At 41.6% G+C, this 23,123-nt stretch overlaps 1 protein-coding gene across 2 annotated transcripts in view; it reads left to right on the forward strand.

Annotated features, from left to right (window-relative positions):
• Nucleotides 1-938: 938 nt before the first annotated feature.
• Nucleotides 939-23,123, forward strand: part of LOC147256891 (ras and Rab interactor 2-like) — a 42,243-nt gene continuing 20,058 nt past the window's right edge. For both annotated transcript variants that reach the window (XM_086210543.1, XM_086210544.1), the window contains exons 1-5: nt 939-1,144; nt 13,307-13,458; nt 19,968-20,062; nt 20,200-20,398; nt 20,483-20,597. In XM_086210543.1, coding sequence (XP_086066669.1) covers nt 13,390-13,458; nt 19,968-20,062; nt 20,200-20,398; nt 20,483-20,597 — 478 coding nt within the window. In that variant the 5' untranslated portion in view covers nt 939-1,144; nt 13,307-13,389. The remainder of the gene's footprint in view (nt 1,145-13,306; nt 13,459-19,967; nt 20,063-20,199; nt 20,399-20,482; nt 20,598-23,123) is intronic.

The raw sequence follows: 23,123 nt of genomic DNA on the forward strand, positions 1-23,123 counted from the left end.
CTTTGCTGTGAAACACATTGAAATGTAATCCATAAGATCAAGTCAAGAATACTTTTAGTATACTCCCAAGTATATAACAGCTGAAGTAGAGGTGTAAGGCAACTATACAGTCTTCAGCTGTGAATCCAAGTAACTGCTGATCAACATAATGACAAAAACTATTTTGAGATAAGTAGAACTTATTAGCAAACGGTGATTTAAAAAAATCAGAATCATGGGATAAAAAAATTCTCATGTTGAAGATTAAAAAAAATTTAAGATAAAAAGACGATGCCATGGAATAAAAAGTCAAAAGCATGAGAAAAAGATTCAGATTTAAGAGAGAAAATCATAATAATGAGATGAAAGTCATACAATTTTGGCCTATTTTTTCTTTTGATTTCATGAAAGCTAAAAAAAATAAAAAATAAAAAATTAGATCATCAAAAGACCTGAAATAAAAAGTCAAAATTGTGAGATGAAGAAATCACAGCTATGGGATAGAAATTCAACAAAAATTAGATAAAAAGTTTAAAATAAAGTCTCATTGATTTCTTTTATTTACATTTTCATATTAAGATTAAACAAAATAGTTAAAAAAGGAAATAAAAAATAGAAAGAATCGGGAATCATAATGACGAGATAAATATTCATAAAAATGACATCCATCGGGCTCCAGGTCTCAGGGGGTGGAGCCTATCCCTGATGACATCGGGCGGGAGGCGGTGTCATCAGGGACAGGTTTAATAAAAAAGTGAAAATTATCGGATGAAAAAATTTCCCAATTAAGTCCATAATGTTTTATCCTATAATTAGGACTTGCCATGGTGATATCACTTTTTTGCAGTAATTGGCCTCTACACAATCATATTGAGACAGCATCATTAAAACAAAATAACGGCGAGGAACTTTACATAGGTGAGCGGATGTTCCGTGAACACACTGCCCTCACCCTCAGGAGGAGGAGGAGGAGGAGGAGGAGGAAGAAGAGCAGGGAGGTCCAGCCACAGTGTGATGGCGCTGCAGCTTCCCTAAAGTTCCATGTTTGTGGGAGTGAGTCCATCTCCTCACTGGTGGAGTTCCAGGACGTCGAGGGTTCTCAGCAGTGAGCTGAACCGAAGACAACACGGCGGGCGGAGGACAAAGACGTCGAAGAGTTGGAGAGGTGAGCGCACTTTTACGGCAGGAAAGGTGAACTACGGTGGGCACAACAGCTCTGTTCTGTCGTTGGTCAGGAGAGTCAGTGAGAAAAGTGTTTATTTTGTTCTTGTAGAAACTGAAAGAGTAACTTCGAAGAGTATATAGACATTTGAAAACGGCAGGTAACGGAGTAACTGTATTGTTCTCCCCCCTAAACGCAATTAACCTCATAAACATTTAAAGGAGGAGGAGCAGTGGAAGCTTCGCAGTGTTAAGACTGGCTGTTGCCTATCAAAGCGTTCCTGGTCTTCATGTGTTGGGTTTAAAGTGAAAACAAAAACAGAGACGAACAAATCAGTAAATCAGTTGCCTCTCTAGATGCTGGGCTACTCATGCTGACTGATCCAGACCGACACTGGAACTGCGGGTCCTAGTTAAATATGTGCTTTGACAGAAACCTCAGCGATTTTAATCTTCCTTTCGTCATTTCTCAACCAGTTTTGCAATCCAGACACTGGGAAAAGTAGATCCCAGAGACATGTTCCAGCGTCTCCCCTCTTTCCCTCACCAGTCTAGAGTTGAAGTTTTCACAAAAACATGTCCTCCGACCTGTCTCAACCTGGTCCCGCACGAAACTGCTGCAGAACTCCTCTGGCTATTAGGTTACTGATGTTTATTAATAAAGGAGCCAATTTCTGCATGTAAGCCTCTTTGGAATCTGATAAGAAGATTATCTTCACTGCAGACCCAAGGATTTGGGCACAAAGTGCCTAGTTACATGCTGCTTTGGGGAAATGACTGAGGTATTTTAATGAAAAACAACTTGTCTGCGCTTGATTGTGACGCTGATTGTGACATTGCAGTGACATCAAAAACTAGGTGAGTGTGCCCATCTGCAGGGATTAAGTGTCTGACTTTTCCGCCTGGAATTTTTTTTGAGTTTCAGACTTGAAAGACAGTCTTGAATCCATGTGATTAGAGGTGTCATCCATAGCCAGTGTATATTCCTATCTCACCATTTGTATTGGGGACTTCTTAATTCAGAACTGAGCGCTTCTCAGGTTTATGAAAGGTGATGTCACCCTTGCTGGAAGGGGAAGCAACCGGTCATGGTAGCAGTTTTAGAGAGAACTGTCCCTGTGGGAGGTGGTAACACTAAGGACTTTCACAGGAGCAGCACTGATGTCTGCCATAATGTTGCAGTGAGTCCAGGCTAGTCTGAACTGAGCCGGCCCACCAGATCCGTCATTCCTGCCACACACTCCAGGCTAGTTACATTCCATCCATCAGAAGCTTTGCTAGACTTGTTGAGCTTTGTTTCAGTCTGAATGCAAAACTTCACTCAAAAAGTGTATTTTTTGCATTTCAAGAACTCACAAATACATGTTTTGAGCTTTTTTCACCTCTGTACCAAACTGGAAGGGTTATGATTTGTTTTAGCCCAAAATAAAGTGTTTGTGGATGTGCTTAAGAGTTTGTAAACCAATGTTCTGGGCAGTTTCTGTTATGGTGCCATTAGCTTTAAGCTAGATAAACATGGCTGGCTTTTTCAAAAAGACTCACAAAGAAATAATGCAGCGCAGAGGTCAAGACACCTTTGAAGAGCACCTGATTTTCATTCACTGTTTTATACTTACTCAGACCCACTGAGCACTGGCCTTTTTTTATCATTTTTATACGTTTTTCCTCCTTCTCTTCTCTTCTCTTCTCTTCTCTTCTCTGTGAGAGAAAACATGCAGATTCCAGATCTTCAGGAGCAAGTGAACAAACCTCTCAAGCAAGACCACATTCAAATACGGTGTGGCTCACATTGAAGGACCACCTCATCAGCTGATGAAGGAAATATGTAGGGATTAGTGGGTGAGCTGCAGCATAGTTATTACAGAACCTCTGACGATTGTGAGAAGCCCTCAGAGATACACTGCAGGTGCGGTGAACATACGGGGCAGCTTTTTCTGCTGGGAACGCACCACACTTGGTCTGTGTTGTATCACTGCAGCCTCTGACCACAGAAATCGTTTCAGTTCACCCCTGAGTCCAAGCAGATGTTTCTGCCAAATTTGAAGAAATTCCCTCCATCTTATCCTGAATATATGGGATGGATGGATGGAGGGATGGATGGATGGATGGACCACCATAGTATAATGCTTCCTCAGCTGTGATGTGTGATTATTAACCAGACAAATCAGCCATAATTTGATGCTTTTTATTAAATACGATTGAAATGTCATAGTTTGAAATCAAGAACGGATGACTCAGTTGCAAATAGTTTAACAATTCCTGTGATTGCAGCCTCTCCACTGGGTTTCTTCTCTCTCTCTCGCTCTCTCTCTCTCTCGCTCTCTCTCTCTCGCTCTCTCTCTCTCTCAGTCTACTGTCATGGCTCTCTGGGCTGGCGTTGACTGGGCCATATTTAGATATCTGGCGTGTGTCAGTGAAACATCACCTGCTTCTTTCTTCTGGGAGGAGTTCTTGAGGGGAAAATCGGGGCTTAAATTCGCTCGGTGTGATCTTGGCATTGTTGTGGGATCTTTCTCTTCCAGCTAGGTGGAAAGGAAGTAGCCAAAATTTTGGAAACAGATGGAAAAATTTTTAATCCAGATGGTTAGAATTGTCTGCTGGAAAAATCCACAGAGCAGAAGTCAATATGATAAAGACACAATGGTGCCAGGAGACACCTTTGGGCCCTTATCGTCGGGTATATCATCCCATTTACATTGCAAAAATTGGAAACTTGCATAAATATACAATGTTAAAAAATACACAATGTTAGTGGGCACAGTATCAGTGGCCAGCAGCATCCCTGTGTTTTTGGTCCCTCAGAATAATTTTACAGCACATAGATATACTCATCACTTATTTGACATTAAACATTTAACGTAACATCCGACAGCTACTGACGTCAGTTACCTACCCTACAGAATGGAAAAATTGGACTGCAGGGGGAGCACAGAAGATCAGATGTCCATTTACTTTTTTAGGGAAACTGAATAATATGCAAAATCAAGAGGAGCCACGGTGGTGCAGTGGTAGCACTGTCACCTCACAGCAAGAAGGTTCCAGGTTCGAGCCTGGGCTCGAGCACGTGTGGAGTCTGCATGTTCTCCCTGTGCCTGTGTGGGTTCTCTCTGGTACTCCAGCTTCCTCCCACCATCCAAAGACATCAAGAGGGGACGAGGCAGATTGATACTCTAAATTGACCGTAGGTGTGACTGTGAGTGTGAATGGTTGTCTGTCTATATGTGTTGGCCCTGTGATGGACTGGCGACCCGTCCAGGGTGAACCCCGCCTCTCACCTGAAGGCTGCTGGGATAGGGTCCAGCCCCCCTGCGACCCTTGACAGGATAAGCAGAAGAAAATCTCCTTTTGCTGCTTTTCTTAAATTTGTTGGACATTTTATGGAAACATGGCTACGGGTCAACAGCAGCCATACTGACAAGGCTGCCTGCAGGCTGAGGTGTCTGCATACATTTTTTTTTTGGCCTCAAGCGCCGATGCCAATGCCGATGCCGATGACCTAAAAAAAAACAACTCAATAATTACCCTGATTTTGGCCAATTAATCAGTCTGTCTCTAGCGATAAGCTTTCATTGCCTGCATGTATATAACTGATAGTGGAGCTTCGACCACTTGTCATATGACTGTCTGAGATTAGAAACGCCAGGGGTGGGCCACAAATTACCGTGTTCATCCAGTTTATGTATTTACATCAGAGCTCACCTGAGCCAGTAAATACCCACGTCTACTGAAGGTTGTTTGACCCAGAAATGAATACTGATGAAACCTGTTCCCGTTGCAGACAAAAGCCAGATGTTTTGGATTCCAGAAAAGGGGCTGAAAAACCTCTGTAACTGAGTGTCTTATGCTGTTTTTGTCTTTCACGTTTACCCAAGAGTTCATACTTAGACAAATGTAGATTATTCTGTGTTAATTTGGAAATTCACACCTCATCTGCTCCACCCCCTACCTCCGTCACACGCACCTCTCTTCTCAATGTGAGCTCGATCCTCAGCCTGAGCCAGTGGTCCTGGTACTAATTTAAAGGGAGTAGGCAAGAAAAAACAGGCCAGGCCACTGAAGAGAGTTGTGGCTGGGTGGTGCTGCTGCTTGACACAGTTTATAACTATGATTTAGTCCAGTAGCATTCTTATGATATGTGACCTTAAAATGGTTTCTTTTGTCAACATGAAAGAATGCTTTGCAGGCCAGTATATGGAAATTTCTATAGCAGGAGTCTTCAAGCTGTGATTTGAGGTTACGTTCACACTCAGTTTGGTGTCTGATTGACAGATAAACATTTCATGGGAAAGACTAAAGTAATCCTAACCCTCTGTCCTTGAGCAAAAAAAGCTGAGTGTGATCACATTCCTCTACATAAAAAACTACATTTATACTTTCCTCTGTAACCAACACAACGTGGGCCAGCCGGTTCAGCTGAACTCAGCGAGAACTCCTGACCCAAATTCTGCTCTGCGGTCCCACACTCACGCAGAGCTGTGGAACTGTTTACACTCTGTTATGACTTAAGAAGACACACATCGCACACATGCACACATGCACACATGCAACACTCTCAAATGCACACGATCATCTGGTTAGCCTCAGGGAAACAACATGACCCACGTGTGGGAGTTTGTATGCAGCACTCAGAGCAGCGTGGAGCTGTGCTAGCCCAGCACACTTGACCGGAGCAGGAAGCAGCTCCTCCATGTTGAGTTTTGGTTTGCGCTCATCACTTTAACAGTTGTTTTTGGCCGTAGGAGGCAGCGGTTTCCAGACAATAAGCCTGACGAGATGGTGAATAGTTAAGCTTTAAAGAGATAGCTGTGTGCTTCAGTTGGTGGGGAGCTATCCATGCAGATATAAACAACTTAACAGCAAGGAAAAGTTTACAGTGCAGGTAGTAACGAGCAACTAGTTTCTGACCAGCAGTTGTCATTTTCTCACAGTCCTACATTATTTGAATAGCAGTTGTATTTGTGCTCATTACTGCCATCCGATTGGACTACTGCCGTTGTTCTAGTTTACATGAACAGGTTCACCAATCATGTCCACCTCGGAATATTAGGTGGTGTTATGCCTCCTTACAGCTGGTTGCAATCTCAGGTTTTCTTCCAGTTGATCTTTTGTGGCTTCACCAAACCACATAGCAAGCAGCATCCCCTGGACAGCACACTTTAAAGATGAATAAAGAACTGTCATCTTCTTGAGCTGAGACTGAGTACAGTTCCTCACACCCCCGAAAACACATGTACACCTTAGACCATGTGCTTTAGATCACATAAATATGCCCTTTTCCAATTCTGCCAATAATCAATGCCAAATGTTACACACTGGGAGAATATGCCCACACCACTAAAAGGGTGGCGAATTAGGAATGCAGGATTCTGTTCTCTGAAGTTAAAACTCCATTCGTTTGGGTTCTTGTGCTACATAACTCTTAGAGACTACTTCTTTGGCTGGGATCAGCATGGAACGGAAGATTCTTTGATTGAAAAGGTAAGAGTATGTGAAAAGTGACAGAATTTAACTATCACCCCAATGTTCATTTCACTGAGAAATCGCAAAACGCCAAGTGTAAAATTCTGTCAGATGCTGATGGTGGGCCAAAGCTAAAACTAGTCATGTTGAGAAAGTTGTTTTCACAGTCAGTTTCTTTTTTATTTTTGATTCCATTCAGAGGGAATTCTGGTATTGGTTTATCTAAGTTATGCAGTAAGAGTATATACAGTATAACTCAATTCACTATCAGCCACCAAAGGTTTGCAAAAGGCTCGAAAGAGTTGGTATCAACTGAGGGGCATTCTGAAAAAAAAAAATTACTTGTTTTGGATAAAGCAAAGAATTTTGCTTGTTCACTTTTACTGTTGCTTGTAAAGTCGCTTACATTTGTCACCCCTGCAGCCTTCAGTGCAATGTTTTACTCACATGCTAGGGAAAATTAAAACTTTGAGCTTGAGAAAAATTAGTGACGGAATTCGGATACTGAGCTTTTCATAATACTGACACACAACCATTATCGGCAGTATATTAGCATCATCATAAATAGTCAAATATCTAGGTGGCATTGTCTCATTTTTAGGTGCCAACATCACGTTCACTGGTCAGAGGGACAAATGTTACAAGTGGCAGAGGGTGAGAGATGCAAATTCCTTGAGGAACATGACAAGGAACAAAAGAATTATAATTTGAAAGAGGTTTTATCTCAGGCAATGTGTTGGCTAGCCCTCATACATGTAATTTTGTAATATTTAATAATGATTTACTTTGGAGTTAATATTTTGAGGAACATACAAATAATTGCAATGGTAGGACTTAGAAAGAATATGTCACATTGTTATCATGATGCTGCCTTTGCAAAGAAATACAAAAAAGAAATAATCCATCCATTTTCAAACGCTTATCCGTCCATTTCAACCGCTTATCCTGTTAAGGGTCGGGGGGTGGAGCCTATCCCAGCTGCCTTCAGGCGAGAGGTGGGGTCCACCCTCTGTACTCAGGCAGAAATGTGTGAAACCAGCGGCCCAGCAGACGGCTGGAACCTCTTTGGGAATCACCTTTAATAGCAACTATTAGCAGTTTTATATTTTTGAAGGCAAATCAAGAAAATGCTGTAACTGCTATACGCAGTGCAATGGTGGATTCAGGGGATGGTGTGTGTGTGTGTGTGTGTGTGTGTGTGTGTGTGTGTGTGTGTGTGTTTGTGTGTGTATGTATTAGTGTGTTGATGTATGTGACACACTAATATATGTATCCATAGGGTGTCTTTGTGCAGCTGTGCCTAGGGGCTTGTCCGTTCCACAGGGGAGAGTGTAGCCTCTCATTTGTTTTATTTTCATCCGAGGCAACACACACACACACACACACACACACACACACACACACACACACACACACACATCTTGGTACTAATATCTTCGTGAGGACCTTCCTTGTCATAATGGATTCCCTAGCCCCTTACCCTAATCATCACAACTAAATGCCTGATCCTAACCCTAACCATAAACTAATTCTAACCCTAACCCCAAGTTTTGACCCTCACACAATCATCTGAAGATGTGAGGACTGGCAAGAATGTCCCCACTCTACAAAACTAGCCTTACTCTGCTGGCTAACTACCAATTTTGTTGCTCACTATGAAGCAAGTACAATAAGTACACACACACACACACACACACACACAAGGAAAAAACTGATACGCTAGTTAGGAGTCTTGATGTGGTTTCAGTGTTTTGGTAGATGAGATTCGGACGCAGCTTTCTTGGCATGAGGTCATCTTGTTGTTTTCAGTACCCAGCATGCTCTCTGATCATCTGAGACTTGGACATCAAAGCATGTGGAAACATTATTCCCCTTCCTGTCAGTGTTTTCTTTCACACCATCAGCTCTTTTACAGAATCCACCTCTGAAGGACGAAACAAAACATCACTAACTGCCGTCCAAGAAATTCCTTCACCAGGTCTGACTTCACTTCACTTTAAATTATTCACAGGCCTCAGTTTTTGTTTCTCCCTCTTTCTTTACTTTGGGAAAATGAAGTCGTTGTGCCAAACCGTCTCTTATTTTATACAGGAAACAAGTATTCTCTTGAGAGGTCCATAGAAACAGCTGAGTAAGTAATTATTCATGGTTATTGACTTTACTGTGGTTTTAAAGGGTTGTAACCGATGCGTATTTTTGTTATTGATGACTTTGTCATCCATCATGAATTACAGTTGACGGTCGCTTGTAAAATATAGAAAATCAGACATTTACAAATGGTTTGTTTTATCTGATCAGCTCATAACTGAACTACACTCAGCAATAGAATAAAACAGAGAAAATGTCAAATACTTAGCTGGATGAGCTGTAACCAGGACCTAGTGGGAAATGACAAATATTTAATGGAAAACTGATGATCGTAGGGGGGCTAGTCTCCGAGCTCTGACAACTAGTCTTCGCCACTTTCCCTTTGTTAACTTCCTCAAATTGGGCAGTGTCAATGTGGTGATGGAGTTTGAAGTGTCTTATTAGGTTTTTTTGTGCAGTTTTGGCCCTTACGAGTTTACAAAGTGGAAGCTTTACATCCTCACACCTCACAGTGAAGAACTTACGCACTGACCTGGAATTTCCACTGGGCAGCTGCACCGTGTTCATGCTGTGATGCCAACCATGTCAGTCCCCCACATAACTGCAATTTCTAGCTCCCTGCCAGCTTGTTTTGTTTGCCGAGATTCTCCTGATGTGGTCATTTGTCTCTTGATTGGTGCGTTTCTATCACATGCACATTGAGTGCGTGTTTATATCGTGTCCCTCTCAAGTCTATTTTTGCAATCAGGAGCCTGCACAAAGTGTTTTATTTTGAAAATTGACCGCATGACATTTGTGGGGAGATTTCCTGTCTTGCATGTTTTGTTTTTGTGTAGATTGATGCGCAGTCCGTCAAAAATAGACTCGCTGCTGTTCCTGGCAAATCAGTGTGACCAGTGCTCGGAATCAGTAATAGGTGACACTGACCGTCTGGTCTCCACTCAGGGCTGGTCATGTAGAAAATAATGACCGATTCCGATCCCTGGCCGGGCAACTGGTGCACCACTAGTCAGGAAGTTGATTTATTGTGTTGTGTTGAGTTGTCAGATTAAAACTAAACTTAAGCCTGACTAGCAGTCCTAGATGAAGCAAATGGTGGTAGATTGGTTCAAATGCAGAGTAATAGACCCCACATTTATCAGGCATTCTGTGCTTGTTCTGTGGGGCCCCTGTAGTATTATCATCATGGTCAAGTCAAGTCAGTTGTATTTATACAGCACCAAATCACAACAATGTGTAATTAGCTTGAAGCTAATGGTGACTGATGACCAACAACAACAAAATTGTACAAAAACATCAGTATAGACCACTCAACTGCATTTTACGTTATACTCCACATCTGTTATTATCCTGCCATAAACTAATACAAAAACAATTTGAGCTAAAAACAAAGTTACGTTTTCGGTTTGGCGCTACCTTGAACATGGTGACACAGGGTGAAAAACATCTTTGTAAGCTCAAGGCACCTATTTGTGTGTACTTAAAAGGCAAAATACACTTTTGACTGAAGAAATAGTTTTTGAGTAAAAGTCCAACTACATTTCCATTTACAATTAACTGTAAGGGGCGCAAGTTGCCACCAACGTACTTCCATCAATACAGTGATTCTTCCCTGGTTCTTGTATACTCTATCAACTGTAATCCAGTTGAATGGCCTATCAATCTACAAACTATAGCAATGACATGCTGCATGTCTGTACTCTGTTTTGCCGCCAACACAGTCACGTAGCAAACCTTTACCTAAACACACACAGAGAAGACATATTGCTGTGGGGCTGTCTGTCCACACTGAGACATATTTTCTCTCTTTGTAGCATTTATTTGAGCTCCACCAGCTCCAGATGCTAAATGTGTTTCACTGGTCTTTGCCTGTTAGTCACTCCCTAACCTTGTCAGTCATGGGAAGTAGTTTCTTGGCTTGAAGAGTGTCTGCTGCCACTGGGAATGACAAGACATTAACATAATGGGCAGTCCAACCAAGACATGAGAGCATCTGTAGAGTCAGGTGATAATTCTCTAGGATCATAATAGGGTGGGTAAAAAAACTCAAACACTCAAGGCTCAGTTTGCTCATCTGACCTGCAAATTTGGGACCCACATGAAAACAAAATTTACATTAGGGTGTGTGTGTATATCTGTGGATGACGTGTCACTGAGGAAGTGCAGAGAAGAGTACAGGCACTCGTGTTTTACCTCACCAGTTCTTGTAATCAGTAAAATTATTATTAGCTATTTATTCATTTCAGTGTCGCTGTTTCTTGCTGTCATTTTCCTGGGAAGTTTTTCTCCACCTTTTAAATGTACAAACAGAATAGAATCATGACCCCCCCAAAAAATGCTGTACAAACCAAACGCCAGACTCCTAGTTCATATTTCATGAAATAATTTGAGCTTTTTGTAGAAATATAAATAAACATGACTATGATTTTGAATTAATTTGATTGAATTTGAACTTTCTGGCAAGTTACTTGGTTAGAGTCATCGTGTCCTTTCTTTGTTGGTCAAATATTTTGCAGCAACGTCACCCACACCCATCTAGTGTGCTGTTTTGGGAAACAGAAATTACAGCAATTTAGGCCAGATTTATTACTGAAGTTAAAGTTAAAATTAAACATTTATGCAATTAAAGTAGTACCGCTGAAACCATAGTATATGTGACTCAATTATGTTCTTCACAGTGCCTTGTGAAAGCCTGACCATGCTAGGCAATTGGTTCTAGGGCCTGTGTCAACATAGCAGGTTTTTCTTTTTTTCTTCTTTTACTGGCAGAAAAGCAGCAGGGGTAAATGCCAGGATGCGTAGGTGTTGCTATAGCAACAGTATCAACAAGAGACTCTCTGATTGACTAGCTTTAAATGTTCTCTGTTATTCTTAGTCTTTGTTTTTCTTCCACCATGAATAACATCTGGAGATTTCTCGCCCTCATACGAATGAGCTTCATTCCAGCTCAGTCAAAAGGAGAATCTGTTACAAACAACAATGCATTTGGAAAATGCCTCCTCCAAGAGCGACTGTTGGATGGAGCCTTGTTTGTGGCCTTACCAACCATTCTTCCAGACGCTTGGCGGTACCATCGACATAGCACAGACACCAGCCAGGGAAACCATCATCCAGACATCTGCATCTATCGACGGGAACTTTTGGTGTCCGCCACATCGACACTAAAGTGATGAGGACGACACCAGCGCCTTTTAGTTCAAGTTCAAATAGATGCACTCAGAGTGGAATGGAAATAGTTGGAAAATTATGCTGGCGCTTAGAAATTCTATATGGAAACAGGCCTTGAACAGTATGCATAGGACTGGTAAACAAAAACATCTCATTTGGAAGAGATAAGCCAGGTGGTCCACTTGCTTGTCCAGCCATCAGCATTATCACACCTTGCAATGCTAGATGTAGGAGCTCTCTGCTTACTGAAAGCCAGGTTGCTTGAACAGTGCATAGAAAGCTGCTGTCCAGCCTCTGATGTTCCCTCTTGTTGCTCTTTGCGGTTAAACTAACTGGTCGCTCATCCGACAGTGGGCGTATAGCTGGTAGGACAGTCTACAGGTACAGGACTTATGCATGTCACAACTCTAACTTGGATGGTCACATTAAAGACTTTGGCTTGGTTATGAAATATACTTTTTGATTAAAAGCTCTTGATGGTGCCACACACTTTGATCAAAACCTGGGTTATTGTCCACATACTTTAGGAACGACATGTCAGTTGAGCCCGGGGGTCATTCCGAAGGAGAAACTCAGCAGTTCACGAATGTTGTGGACAAGAGTGGTCCTGAATGAATTTGATTGAGAAGAGTCTGTGTCATTGATGTCAGTGCTCTTTTCTCCCCCTCGGCCTGAGATGGTGGAGGGTGAGTGCTTCCTTCCTGTGTGAGATGAAAGTGTGTTTGTGGATGGACGAATGGAGCATCTCCCTGGTTTACGGGGCCTGTGAACCTCTGCCAAGAAGGGAAGGGCTGGCTTAATAGATTCAGCCTGGCTGGAGGGAGTGGAGATGGGGGAGGGGAGGAAAACAGACCATGCACAGATAGAGAAACCAAGAGATAAAGTGAAGAGGGGGAAACAAAAAAAGGTGGAAAAGTCAGACAAAAGTTCACTGGAAGTTTTACCTTATCTGACAGGTCAAGCCCATTGTGTATTTGGCTAAAAGCCAAAGGAGAGTTACAGAGGTCTGATTCAGAAATATCTTACCAATGTACACTTGCCCTCAATCTTTCTTTTGGATGAGTGGGAAAGGAAGGAAGCTGTGCTGAAACTGAAGCTGTCGAAAATGGAAAATTTAGTAGGACTGTGAGGACATGAGAACAAAATATAAGACATGAGAAACAGAAAAAAAGAAGGGAATGGGAGAGTCAGGTAAATAGAGGATTTATTTGATAGAAGTGAGATGAAGGAGGCAAGCAGACATAGAGAAAGAAGGCAGGGGAGAGAAAGGAGAATTAAAACTGAATAATTTGGGAGAGGGGGTAGAGAAGACAGAAAAGGAGACGGATTCGGAGTGAAAGCATTCCAGCAGACCAGCACCTCCACAATATTGGCTGTGGCCGAAGCAGGAATTTCCTCTGGTTGCACTCAAGCTGAAGTGTCTGGACTGATGTGTTTGTTTGTCCCACAGAGCTCTGGCCTCTTCAGAATGTCCCAGATGTAAACATACACCCAAACATCTGAGGGACACAGTCCTGTCAACAGGAAGACAACATGGCCTCCAGCATGCCACCTGGGATTCCACAAGGCGGTCTCACAAACAGGAGCGGGAGCTTCTTCAAGGTACAGTAAGGACAGGTCAGCTGTATTATGGAAGGAAGAGTTCCTTTAGCAGTGTAGAGCTTTGACTCCTTGTGTTGTGGAGTTTGTTTTTCAGGAAGGACTGTTTAGAGCAGGACATAAACAAACATGGGGTCAAGTTCGAATCAAAAGTAAACTACTTGGCTCGGAGCATTTCAGACAAAAATGTGACTCAGATATTTTTTTCTAGTTATTTTCTGTGGAAAAAACAGAGAGCAACTTCAGGTTAAACTAGCTGCCTTGACTTATACATTTTTAGACCTGTCTTTCTTGCATTGGAAAGATAATTTAACCAAACAAAATGTGGGCCTTTTCATTTGTTAACCGATTCAAGTGAAATTTAAACAAATAAATCTTCCCAAAGTTAAGAAGCCTATTTTGGCTGTGTCGAGTTAACTTTCACCCTCATACTCATGTAAGAATAAATGAAAATGACTGGAAAGCTTTATTTAGTTTTATATACACAAAAAGACAACTTCTCCATTACATTTATCAAATACAATATAAAAGCAGAGAATTATATCTAAATATATTTTCTCTAGTATTTCGAGAAGCAGTCATGAGTTTAGCGACCAGTTAAAGCCATTAATAGGGCTGGTTATCAATAGTTTTATGGCCCGACTGATTCCTTCAGTACTGTTAAGTTTCAAAAGATACCTTGTATGGAAGGAAATCTGTTCCATCGGATTTTTAAAAAGCAATCTTAGCACTGCACTGAAATTATATATATATATATATTTTTTGCCTGTGAATTGAACTCTACAGATTTTAAACAAATCATTTTCACCTTTTTCAAAGTCTAGGAGTTCAGAGGACAAAATTCTGTAGTGAAAAAAAAATACTGTGTAAAATATACAGTGTATATATTTATATGTATCCATCCATCCATCCATTGTCTTCCGCATAATCATGTTAAGGGTCGTGGGGGGGCTGGAGCCTATCCCAGCATCTACGGGTGAGAGGCAGGGTTCACCCTGGACAGGTCACCAGTCCATCACAGGGCCAACACATAGAGACAAACAACCATTGACACTCACATTCATACCTACAGTCAATTTAGAGTATCAATCAGCCTCGTCCCCTCTTGATGTCTTTGGACTGTGGAGGAAGCTGGAGTACCAGAGAGAACCCACACAGGAACAGGGAGAACATGGAGACTCACACAGAAAGATCCCGTGATGGAGCCGGGATTTGAACCCAGAACCTTCTTGCTGTGAGGCGACAGTGCTAACCACTGCACCACTATGCCGCCCGTTTATATGTACATATATAAATATATATACACACATACACAAGATCTTTATTTCAATCCTGATTAAAAATCCATTAAAAAAATAGTATTTGTAATGTATGATTTATTTATTTATTAAATGGATTTTTAATCAGGATTGAAATAAAGATCTTTGGGAACTGGTATTAAAGTCAAGGTATCATTCAGATACTAGTATGTAAAATCACCTAGCAAAATTATATTTTGAATGCAGTGCAATGATTTTAGATTTTATCACAACTAATAACCTATTACCAGGCAGTATTAAGTAGACCTTAAGCCAATTAGACAGATGTGGAAGCTCCACATCATACGGTATATTCTTAAACTCCCAGGATGTGCTAGATCAATTTCAGCAGCAGACTAGCATCCATGCTTGCTACATGCATCTTTGACAAGAGAATGAAAATGATTCCAATGAGTGCCAGAAAGGGTGAGTTTCAGTCTCAGGGAGAGGGTTCACACAACTAGGAGAAGGAGTCAAACAGATCAGGTTTTACCAGGACCAGGGTCAAAGCTTGAGCTCTCAACAGTCCAGACACAACAGAACCAGTTTTCTGTTTGGGGAAAAGACACCACTGAATTATGATTGATGAGATACGTGACAGTGTTGGCTCTATGTCTCTCATGAACATTTGCTCCTGCGTCTAAAAGAGAGTTTTCTGTGTTGATGCAGTCTGGAAGTATTTATGACATTTCCTGCTCAGTTGGAATCAATAATGGGATCATTTAAAGCCAACATATAACATAAACCTATAGTGTAACTTGACAGTTGGCCTTGTTTTTCTGCCATATATCAGGAGAGCTGGAAGTGAAGAGTGCTAGCACTATTATAAGCCTTTTCATCTGTCTCTCTCACATCTTGAGACGCCTCAACATCCATCCTTCCTACCAAAACAATAGCCGCCAGTTCATCGGTTTCCTCATCCTTAACCTTTGATTTCATTGTCGAAAACATCCAAACTTTTGTGCTTTTTCTTTTTTGTTATCGTGAGCCTCTAACAGCCAAGGGTATAGAAATGCCAATGGTATGTCATCATATCTCCTTAAAAAACATTTCCATTCGAAGTGTAAATAACGACGTCACATTTGTTCTATTAGAGCGCTGCTGAACATCACCGACGTCAGAAGCTCATACTCAGCATTCAGGCTGCAATTGCACAGATGTTCTCAACATCACCTAAAACAAAATGTTGGGGAAAAACATGAAGAAGTGTCACAGAATCAGAGCAAATATACACAAGGCAGGGAGGCGTTAGACTAAATCGTGTCTGACATCCAGATTGTGTCTGGATATGATTTTGCTGTTTATAAACATGGATGGTGTATTTTTGTAGGCTGTCTTGGAACTCGCAATCACCATGGCATCCCCCCCAAACAAAAGCCAATGAGAATATAACATTGGATTTTCACTTGTGTCAAAAAAAAAAAAAGTTTATGAGAGGTGGATGTTTTATTCAGCATGAAAATCTTCATTAATGAATATCACATGGAGGATTTTTGGAAGGGTTAACATGTTTGCTTTAAGTGCAAATGTGAGATTATGCTGTGTACGTGCTATGCTACGCAAAGTCACCACAGCTGGTTCTGTGCTTCTGTTATTGGCCTGTAGATCATGTCTGCACCCACCTCTGTAGTTAGCACCCATCATTTTTAAGACACAAATATTTTAAAGTTGATGAGTGTGGTATTTACTGATGGGTGCTCAGTACTGTCTGATTGCAGTCCGACCCCCTGAAAGGCATTTTAAAAGTGTTGTAGACAGGCAAGTGTGAACAGGACCAAACTGTTAAGAGGCTTCTGTTAAACTTGACCAAAACATTTCACTGACATACTTAGTTTGGGTTCATACTTTCAGGTAACTTTCAGGCTTTTGGACTAATGAACGTGCACCTTTATGTCCATCTTTTGGCCATCTTCATATTGTGTATTATGTGGTACTTACAGAACGTTCCAGCTTTCCTCCTCACTGTAAAGTTCTTGCTGCTCTGTAAAATATTGGCGATGAAAGACCTTGATCTTGTAATGCACTCTGTGTCTCAGTATAACATGGCTGCCTTCTCTTGGCTTCATCTGCTCAGGTCGTTCAGGTTGCTTGGCCAACACAGTGCTTGCGCTCAATGAAACGCACTTAATAATATTAAATTATGTCTTTTCAAAGGTGCAAAAACAGAGTTGGAAAATGGTCCGCAATGAGCTGAGGAATGTCCGCTAATGTCCACTAATGTTGTCTGGCTTTTAATTTCCTTTGCAGCTTTTTCCATGCAGACCAACCCTGTGAAAGCGCTCTGTGTATGTGTCTGTGTCATAACCAAGTACATAGTTTCCCGTTGACTCCATCTATGGCTGTAACAGCAGCCCATGCTGAGAATCACTTACCTTATGCACACATGCTTGAACGATCTTAAAGGACCCGAATAAATCAAACCTCTAGTAGTGCTCCTCGATTATTGCAAAAAATTCTGATCACGGTCATGTTGGTAAATATTTAGATCCAGATTGTTTGATAGAATTAAAACAGAAGACATCCTTGAACTTAAAATATCGGTCTGTCCATCCATTTTCTATACCGCTCACCCATTAAGGGTGGGGGTGCTGGAGCCTATCTCAGCTGACATTGGGTGAGAGGCGGGGTTCACCCTGGACAGGTCACCAGTCTGCCGCAGGGCCATCAGGAGCATTTAGGTGTTCGGTATCTTGCTCAAGGACACTTCTAGATGGTCACAGAGATGTGTGAGGATCAAACCAGCGACCCTTCGGTTGCTAGATGGCAACTGTACCTCCAACTTGCTGCCCCCCAACTTAAAATATATTTAAAAGAAAAAATTAAAGATGATTGTTTTGTTTTTTTTTAAAGTGATAAATTATAGATATTATATAGCCTTGACCCCCGTGACCCTCAACAGGCTAAGTGGTAGAAAATAGATGGATGGATGGATTTATTGAGTAAATTAAACTGTTGTACATTGATTATTCACTCCAGTACTCAAAACTACTTGCTTCATTTCTGCTGCCATTGTTAATGTACGTAAGGCAGCTCAACAGAGCCTTGCTGCCTTTTATTGTTTCAGTGGTATACTTGCAGTGGGTCCCAGTTAGACCACCGCAGAAGTATCAATATTTAATGATAGTATAGGTGCTACGATGTAGGATCAGCTGATTTGACAAAGAGGTATGAATTAAGATCTTTTGTCTGAAAGTAATGAGAGAGGAGAAGTTCTTTATACACCAAGGCATGGTGTCTCAGCGAACAACACCATGAGCGTACGTAGGTGATGGGGGTACGTGAGTTGCCCTGAAAGGTGCCTCCTCGGTATGACGGCATCTGTGCTGTTGCGTCTGTTGATGCTATTGCTGCTGTTGCTGCTGTTGCTGCTGCTAGCAGAGGGGAGGCTTCTGGAGCCTGTGATGCTACATTCAGTAGCAACAGCCATTAGCACTTTGGACAGACACAGCCAGGACTAGTTGTAACACTGGGAATGCATCATCATTGGTTAAAGGAAGCTGCACTAACCCTCTAACTAACTAATTAATCACTAATTAATTACAAGTCAACATCTTGCTGCACCATTGTCTTTTACATTACAGGGCTGAAAGGAGAGAGTACTTCTCCAAGTCTAGCAGTTTTCATTTAGGGGTCATCGCAAACTTGTAGTATCTTGTTTTAGGTTTATGAGAATTGCTGTGTCTTTGTCCAGGCTCTAATTGGTTTCTCTGTTTCCTCTGGGGCTCAAATTGAGCATCCTTGGTTTGGGTTTCAGTATTCTTGCAACAATGAAGCTAACTTGTCGTCTTGTTGTTAAATAGAGTTTTGACCTGACAGAAAGCCTGGAGGGAGTCTGAGGCTTTGACAGGGCTGGCTCCACTTAGTCCTGTGAGGGAGAGAATTAGAGAGGCCTGTGGTGACTGTGGTCTGGCCTGGAGCCCAGATGCTGGGGAAAATATGGGAAAGGCTGCGCCCTACTGGTTGAAATGTGGAATGTAAGCAATGTTTCAGTTACTGAAAATCTAAAAAGAAAACAAACAAGAATATTTCAGGGTAATCTGTTGATTTTGGGAATTTCACTAAATACAAGGGTGTCTTAAATGTCATTATCTAATGGCCAAATACAACAATAAGAAATCCAAACAGACCCTCAGAATTCATCTTTTTTTTTTTGCACTTTTGTGTCTGTGTCAAGCATCAAAATTTCAACATCTCTCCAGATATGTTTGAGGAGGATCTGATACATGGGTGTGCTCTGAGACCAGGAATGAAGGACTGAGAAAAATGAGGAAACATTGATGTGAGAACAGCATGAAGTGCCATCCTTTATCAATAAGCTTTTTGTAACGGTTGCCTAAATACATACAGATATGTTTGTTTTTGAAATAGAAATGCCAAGGTGATTGCCACCTAAATTTAGACTAGATATCCCACTTCCACTTTGGTGTCAACACGTTTTGAATATAATTTTTTTTTCCTAAAGTTTCATACCATGAATATATACATCTTAGTTTCATATTATTTGCTACAACTCAGACCCCAAGGGGAAAAGGGAAGCTTCAAAAATTAGGTTTAGGAAGAGGTGGAAGCACTGGAACTGAACAGCAGGAACAACGGGACTGTCTGTGCCGCTCCATTCATGGGGAGCCACATCAAGAGGTGGGAGGAGCAATCACACCTGAATGCACTGAAGGTACCATCCAGTCTGGGTGGGACTCTACATAGGAGAAGTGGGCTGTAACACATGTACCACCGTGCAATCTGGTGAACAAATATTGCTGGACATAAATGAAAGATGCGACTACCGTTATCCATGTCAGGTTGAAAATAGCTCCGCATGACATTAGAGATGGACCGTGTTTAGCCCCTCAGTCCAGAATTATCCAGATGAAATCAACCTCACACACAGCTGTGACGTTGTGACTGTCACGACTTTCGTGCACTCTGGATATTGATGGGGATCATTTCAGGGCAACAATGCTTTGTGTACATGTTTCCTGCTGATAGGAAATATAACACACACACTTACACACACACAGTTGCACACACACAGGAAAACGGACTTCCCTGGCCTTTGTTCTAGATTTGACCAGCTTCGTTTCTCCGTCAGTTTGTCTCTTGTTTTCCGACTGGTGTTTGAGCAATGCTGTTGGTTTCATTTATGGTTGTTGCCCCTCCTCTTCTCCTCTTTAAATCTTCTCATCAGTCAAAGCTTCTTTCTCAATTTTCTCACAGCTAATTGACTCCTTTGTGTTGGAGATTGGGGAATTGAAGAAGGAGATGGTCCAAACACCTCCAGCAGTGGACCAGGAGCCCGTGGACCTACAAGGGTAAGGCCACAACCTTCAACCTTGTTATCCCTGATAACGCCGTTACTTTGGTGATCAGGACGTGTTTTGTCAAAGTTGAATACTTTCGTGGAATTGTAAGAGTGCAAGTTCTTGTTTGCACTCCCTCATTTTCACAGGCTGGAGAGTGAGGTGAGTGGCATTTACCTGCAGTCACCTCACTGCAATGGGGCAGGGGGTGAAAGGGATTCTGGGTACGACTCATTGAGGAGGAGGATGAGCGTGTTGGACAGACTGACTCGGACCCACCCAGTGTGGCTGCTGCTGGCTGTCAGTGAAGAGGAGGCTAGGCGTATTCTGCTTCACCAGCCACCAGGGGTTAGGAGAAGTGGACCCTCATCAAAATTTTACAATACAAATGTCTATCCATCTGAAATTATACTCCATGACGTCCTCATGCAGGTGTTCCTGGTCAGGAAGTCAGTCACACTGCAGAGGAAGGTCCTCTCTGTGCGCCTGAAAGAGGATCAGTCAGGAACTCCCATCAGCCACTTCCCTGTCAGAGAGAGCCAGTACAGTAAGTTTCATGTATTTGGCTTTATTGTCTCAAGATTACTGGAAAGATAGGAGTATTTAGATACTGTCTATCATTCAGCACGACTCCAAACTGACCCTCAGATTAGCCCAAAGTTTTATCACAGATTTCTATGCTACAAATGTACTCCATAAACTTTTAATTATGTTGGTTGACTAAGATGCGCCACATACATGACGTATTTATTAAACAACAGTTGCATCAGTAGCCAGTTAGTTTTCAATCAGATATATTCATGTTCAATCAATCAATTAATATCACACATGCCAAAAAAAAGCAATTCAAGTGCTGTACAGTGATAAAAGAAACAAAACATGAGATTTCAGAAAACAAACAGGAATTTGAGTTCATGCACACCTACACATGAATAAAATATGGGTGGTTGAATTTATTTAAAGAATAAAAATAATAATAATAATCATAATAATTCATCATAATAAAAAGTAAAATAAAATAAAGTTAAAAATCTGCACCAACACTAAAAAAAGATAAACAAAATTATTAAAATAAGATGAATTTAAAATCCGTAATAACATTAAAAAGAATAAAATTACAAGATCATGACACGACATGAAAGCCAAACCAACTTGGACAAATAAATAGGTTTTTAGTGAATGTTTAAAAGTAGCAGCATTTTCAGATCCTCCAGCAGGCTGTTCCAACATGTTGACTCACGTCAGATTTTAGACCAAACAGACTGCTTGACTAGTGTTCTTTCAGTTCCTCCTCACTCACTTCCAGTCACACAACATTCTCAAGGTCAGAAACTTGAAGATGTCATTTCCTCTCCTTCTCCCCAAACTGCAGACAAATATAAACCTGCTGGATATCACCGATTTAAATGGTTGTTTTGGCTTAAGACCTGATTTTAGTCCCCGACAGATGTGATGGCATCATTATTGTACAACTCGTGTAAAATATGGACAAAAGAATTCAGACCAGAGGAAGCGATTATGTGCAGTGTAAAGGCAATTGAGTAGGCATAGAAGACTCGGGGCTCTACTTTAAGCAGTTCACACTTGGGCAAGCTCAAACATGATTGCTAGTCTCAAGCCTGTGCAAATGAAATTTTCACACTAAGAACCCTGGCCTCTAACTAACAAATGAACTTGTACTTCTCCTGAGCCGCCAGGTGTTTAAGTATGTTAATGAGGCTGGTCTGGTGCACCAATGGCGCATTGCTATTTTGGAACACTAGAAAATGTTGGCGCCGTAAACCAAGCTGAAGCTGGTGTTTGGCCAGAGGAATTATGCGTGAACTGATATTTAAAGGGTGCATCAGTCAGACAAGCAGATGCACTGCATTGCAGTGTGTTTCTATTGATGCCCAAAAGCATAGAAACATTGGCTGCCTCCTCCCCCCTGGTCTGCTTCACCTCCAGTGGCTTCAGTGGATGCCTGCTTCTCCTATATAAACATGAGACGTACTCAGGCGCATTCACCTGGAACACAAGGAGGTCTGTTTCCTTCAGATAAGAAGCGCTTCCACCTCCAAAGTTGAAATCCAGTGAAATCCCAAGAAGCCAAGTCCCTGCGCAACCTGGACTTTGACGGAGGTGAGGCAAGGCACTCTGACTGGTTTGAGTGATGTCAAGTCTGAAACTCACTCATACTTAGATGTCCATTGACTGCCTCTGTGCAGTGGTTTGCGCACCGATGACACGCCCTCTGAACACCAAAGTGAGGCTGATCACACCCCAAATGGCACAGCGTACACGTAGCTCCATCCACCAACTGCTTGCTCGCTTAAATACGGCCCTCAGTCTGCTTCATCACCAAGCAAAGTTAAATGCGCAGCATGTCTGACAACAACATACCAGATGTGTGGCTACTGTATCAATTTAGCACTTTATGCAACTTTATTACAGTGGTAACGAAGAAGTTATGTGACATACTGCAGTTTTGGAATTACAGGAGGGTGCAATATTTGGGACGACTACATGTGTTAAAAACATAAAAATAAATCATTTTAAAGTGATCTAAAAAAAATTATGCTGTAAATCTCTAAGTGTTTATTTGTTCATGTTTTGATCGGGTGGCGTAGAGACGTATGGAGTTGAGGCATCTTGCAAAAATAAATTTTATTGCCACTGAAAGATTGAATGTTAAGCTCTTATTCACTAAATAGTTAAATGATATTTAATTGAGAGAACTTGGGAGCTTGGTACCATTTTAGTATGTTTGACACATTCCTTTTCTCTTTACCTTTTCTTTAAATATCAAACAAATGCTGAGAATGCATTCAGCTTCAACAGGTGACGATAGCCAACTGTGACTGAATTTGTTCAGGGTCATGTATTTGTTTGAAATTGAACAGGTATGACGCTGTTGAACTGCTGAGCTCCAGTGTTTGGAATGAGTCATGAAACTTTGACGGAGCCCAAGTGTGATCACATACCAGCTGTGGGTTTTCCCTGTTGACCTGACAGCACAGATGGGATAGAGGGTGGGAAAGGAGGTTCATTTGGGCTGCTTCGGCTTTTAGACGTCGGTCAGCTGTTGAACAGT

This window comes from Aulostomus chinensis, chromosome 8 (genome assembly GCF_037954235.1).
Source record: "Aulostomus chinensis isolate RoL2024-O1b breed Wild chromosome 8, RoL_Achi_v1.0, whole genome shotgun sequence".
Taxonomy (NCBI): Eukaryota; Metazoa; Chordata; class Actinopteri; order Syngnathiformes; family Aulostomidae; genus Aulostomus; species Aulostomus chinensis.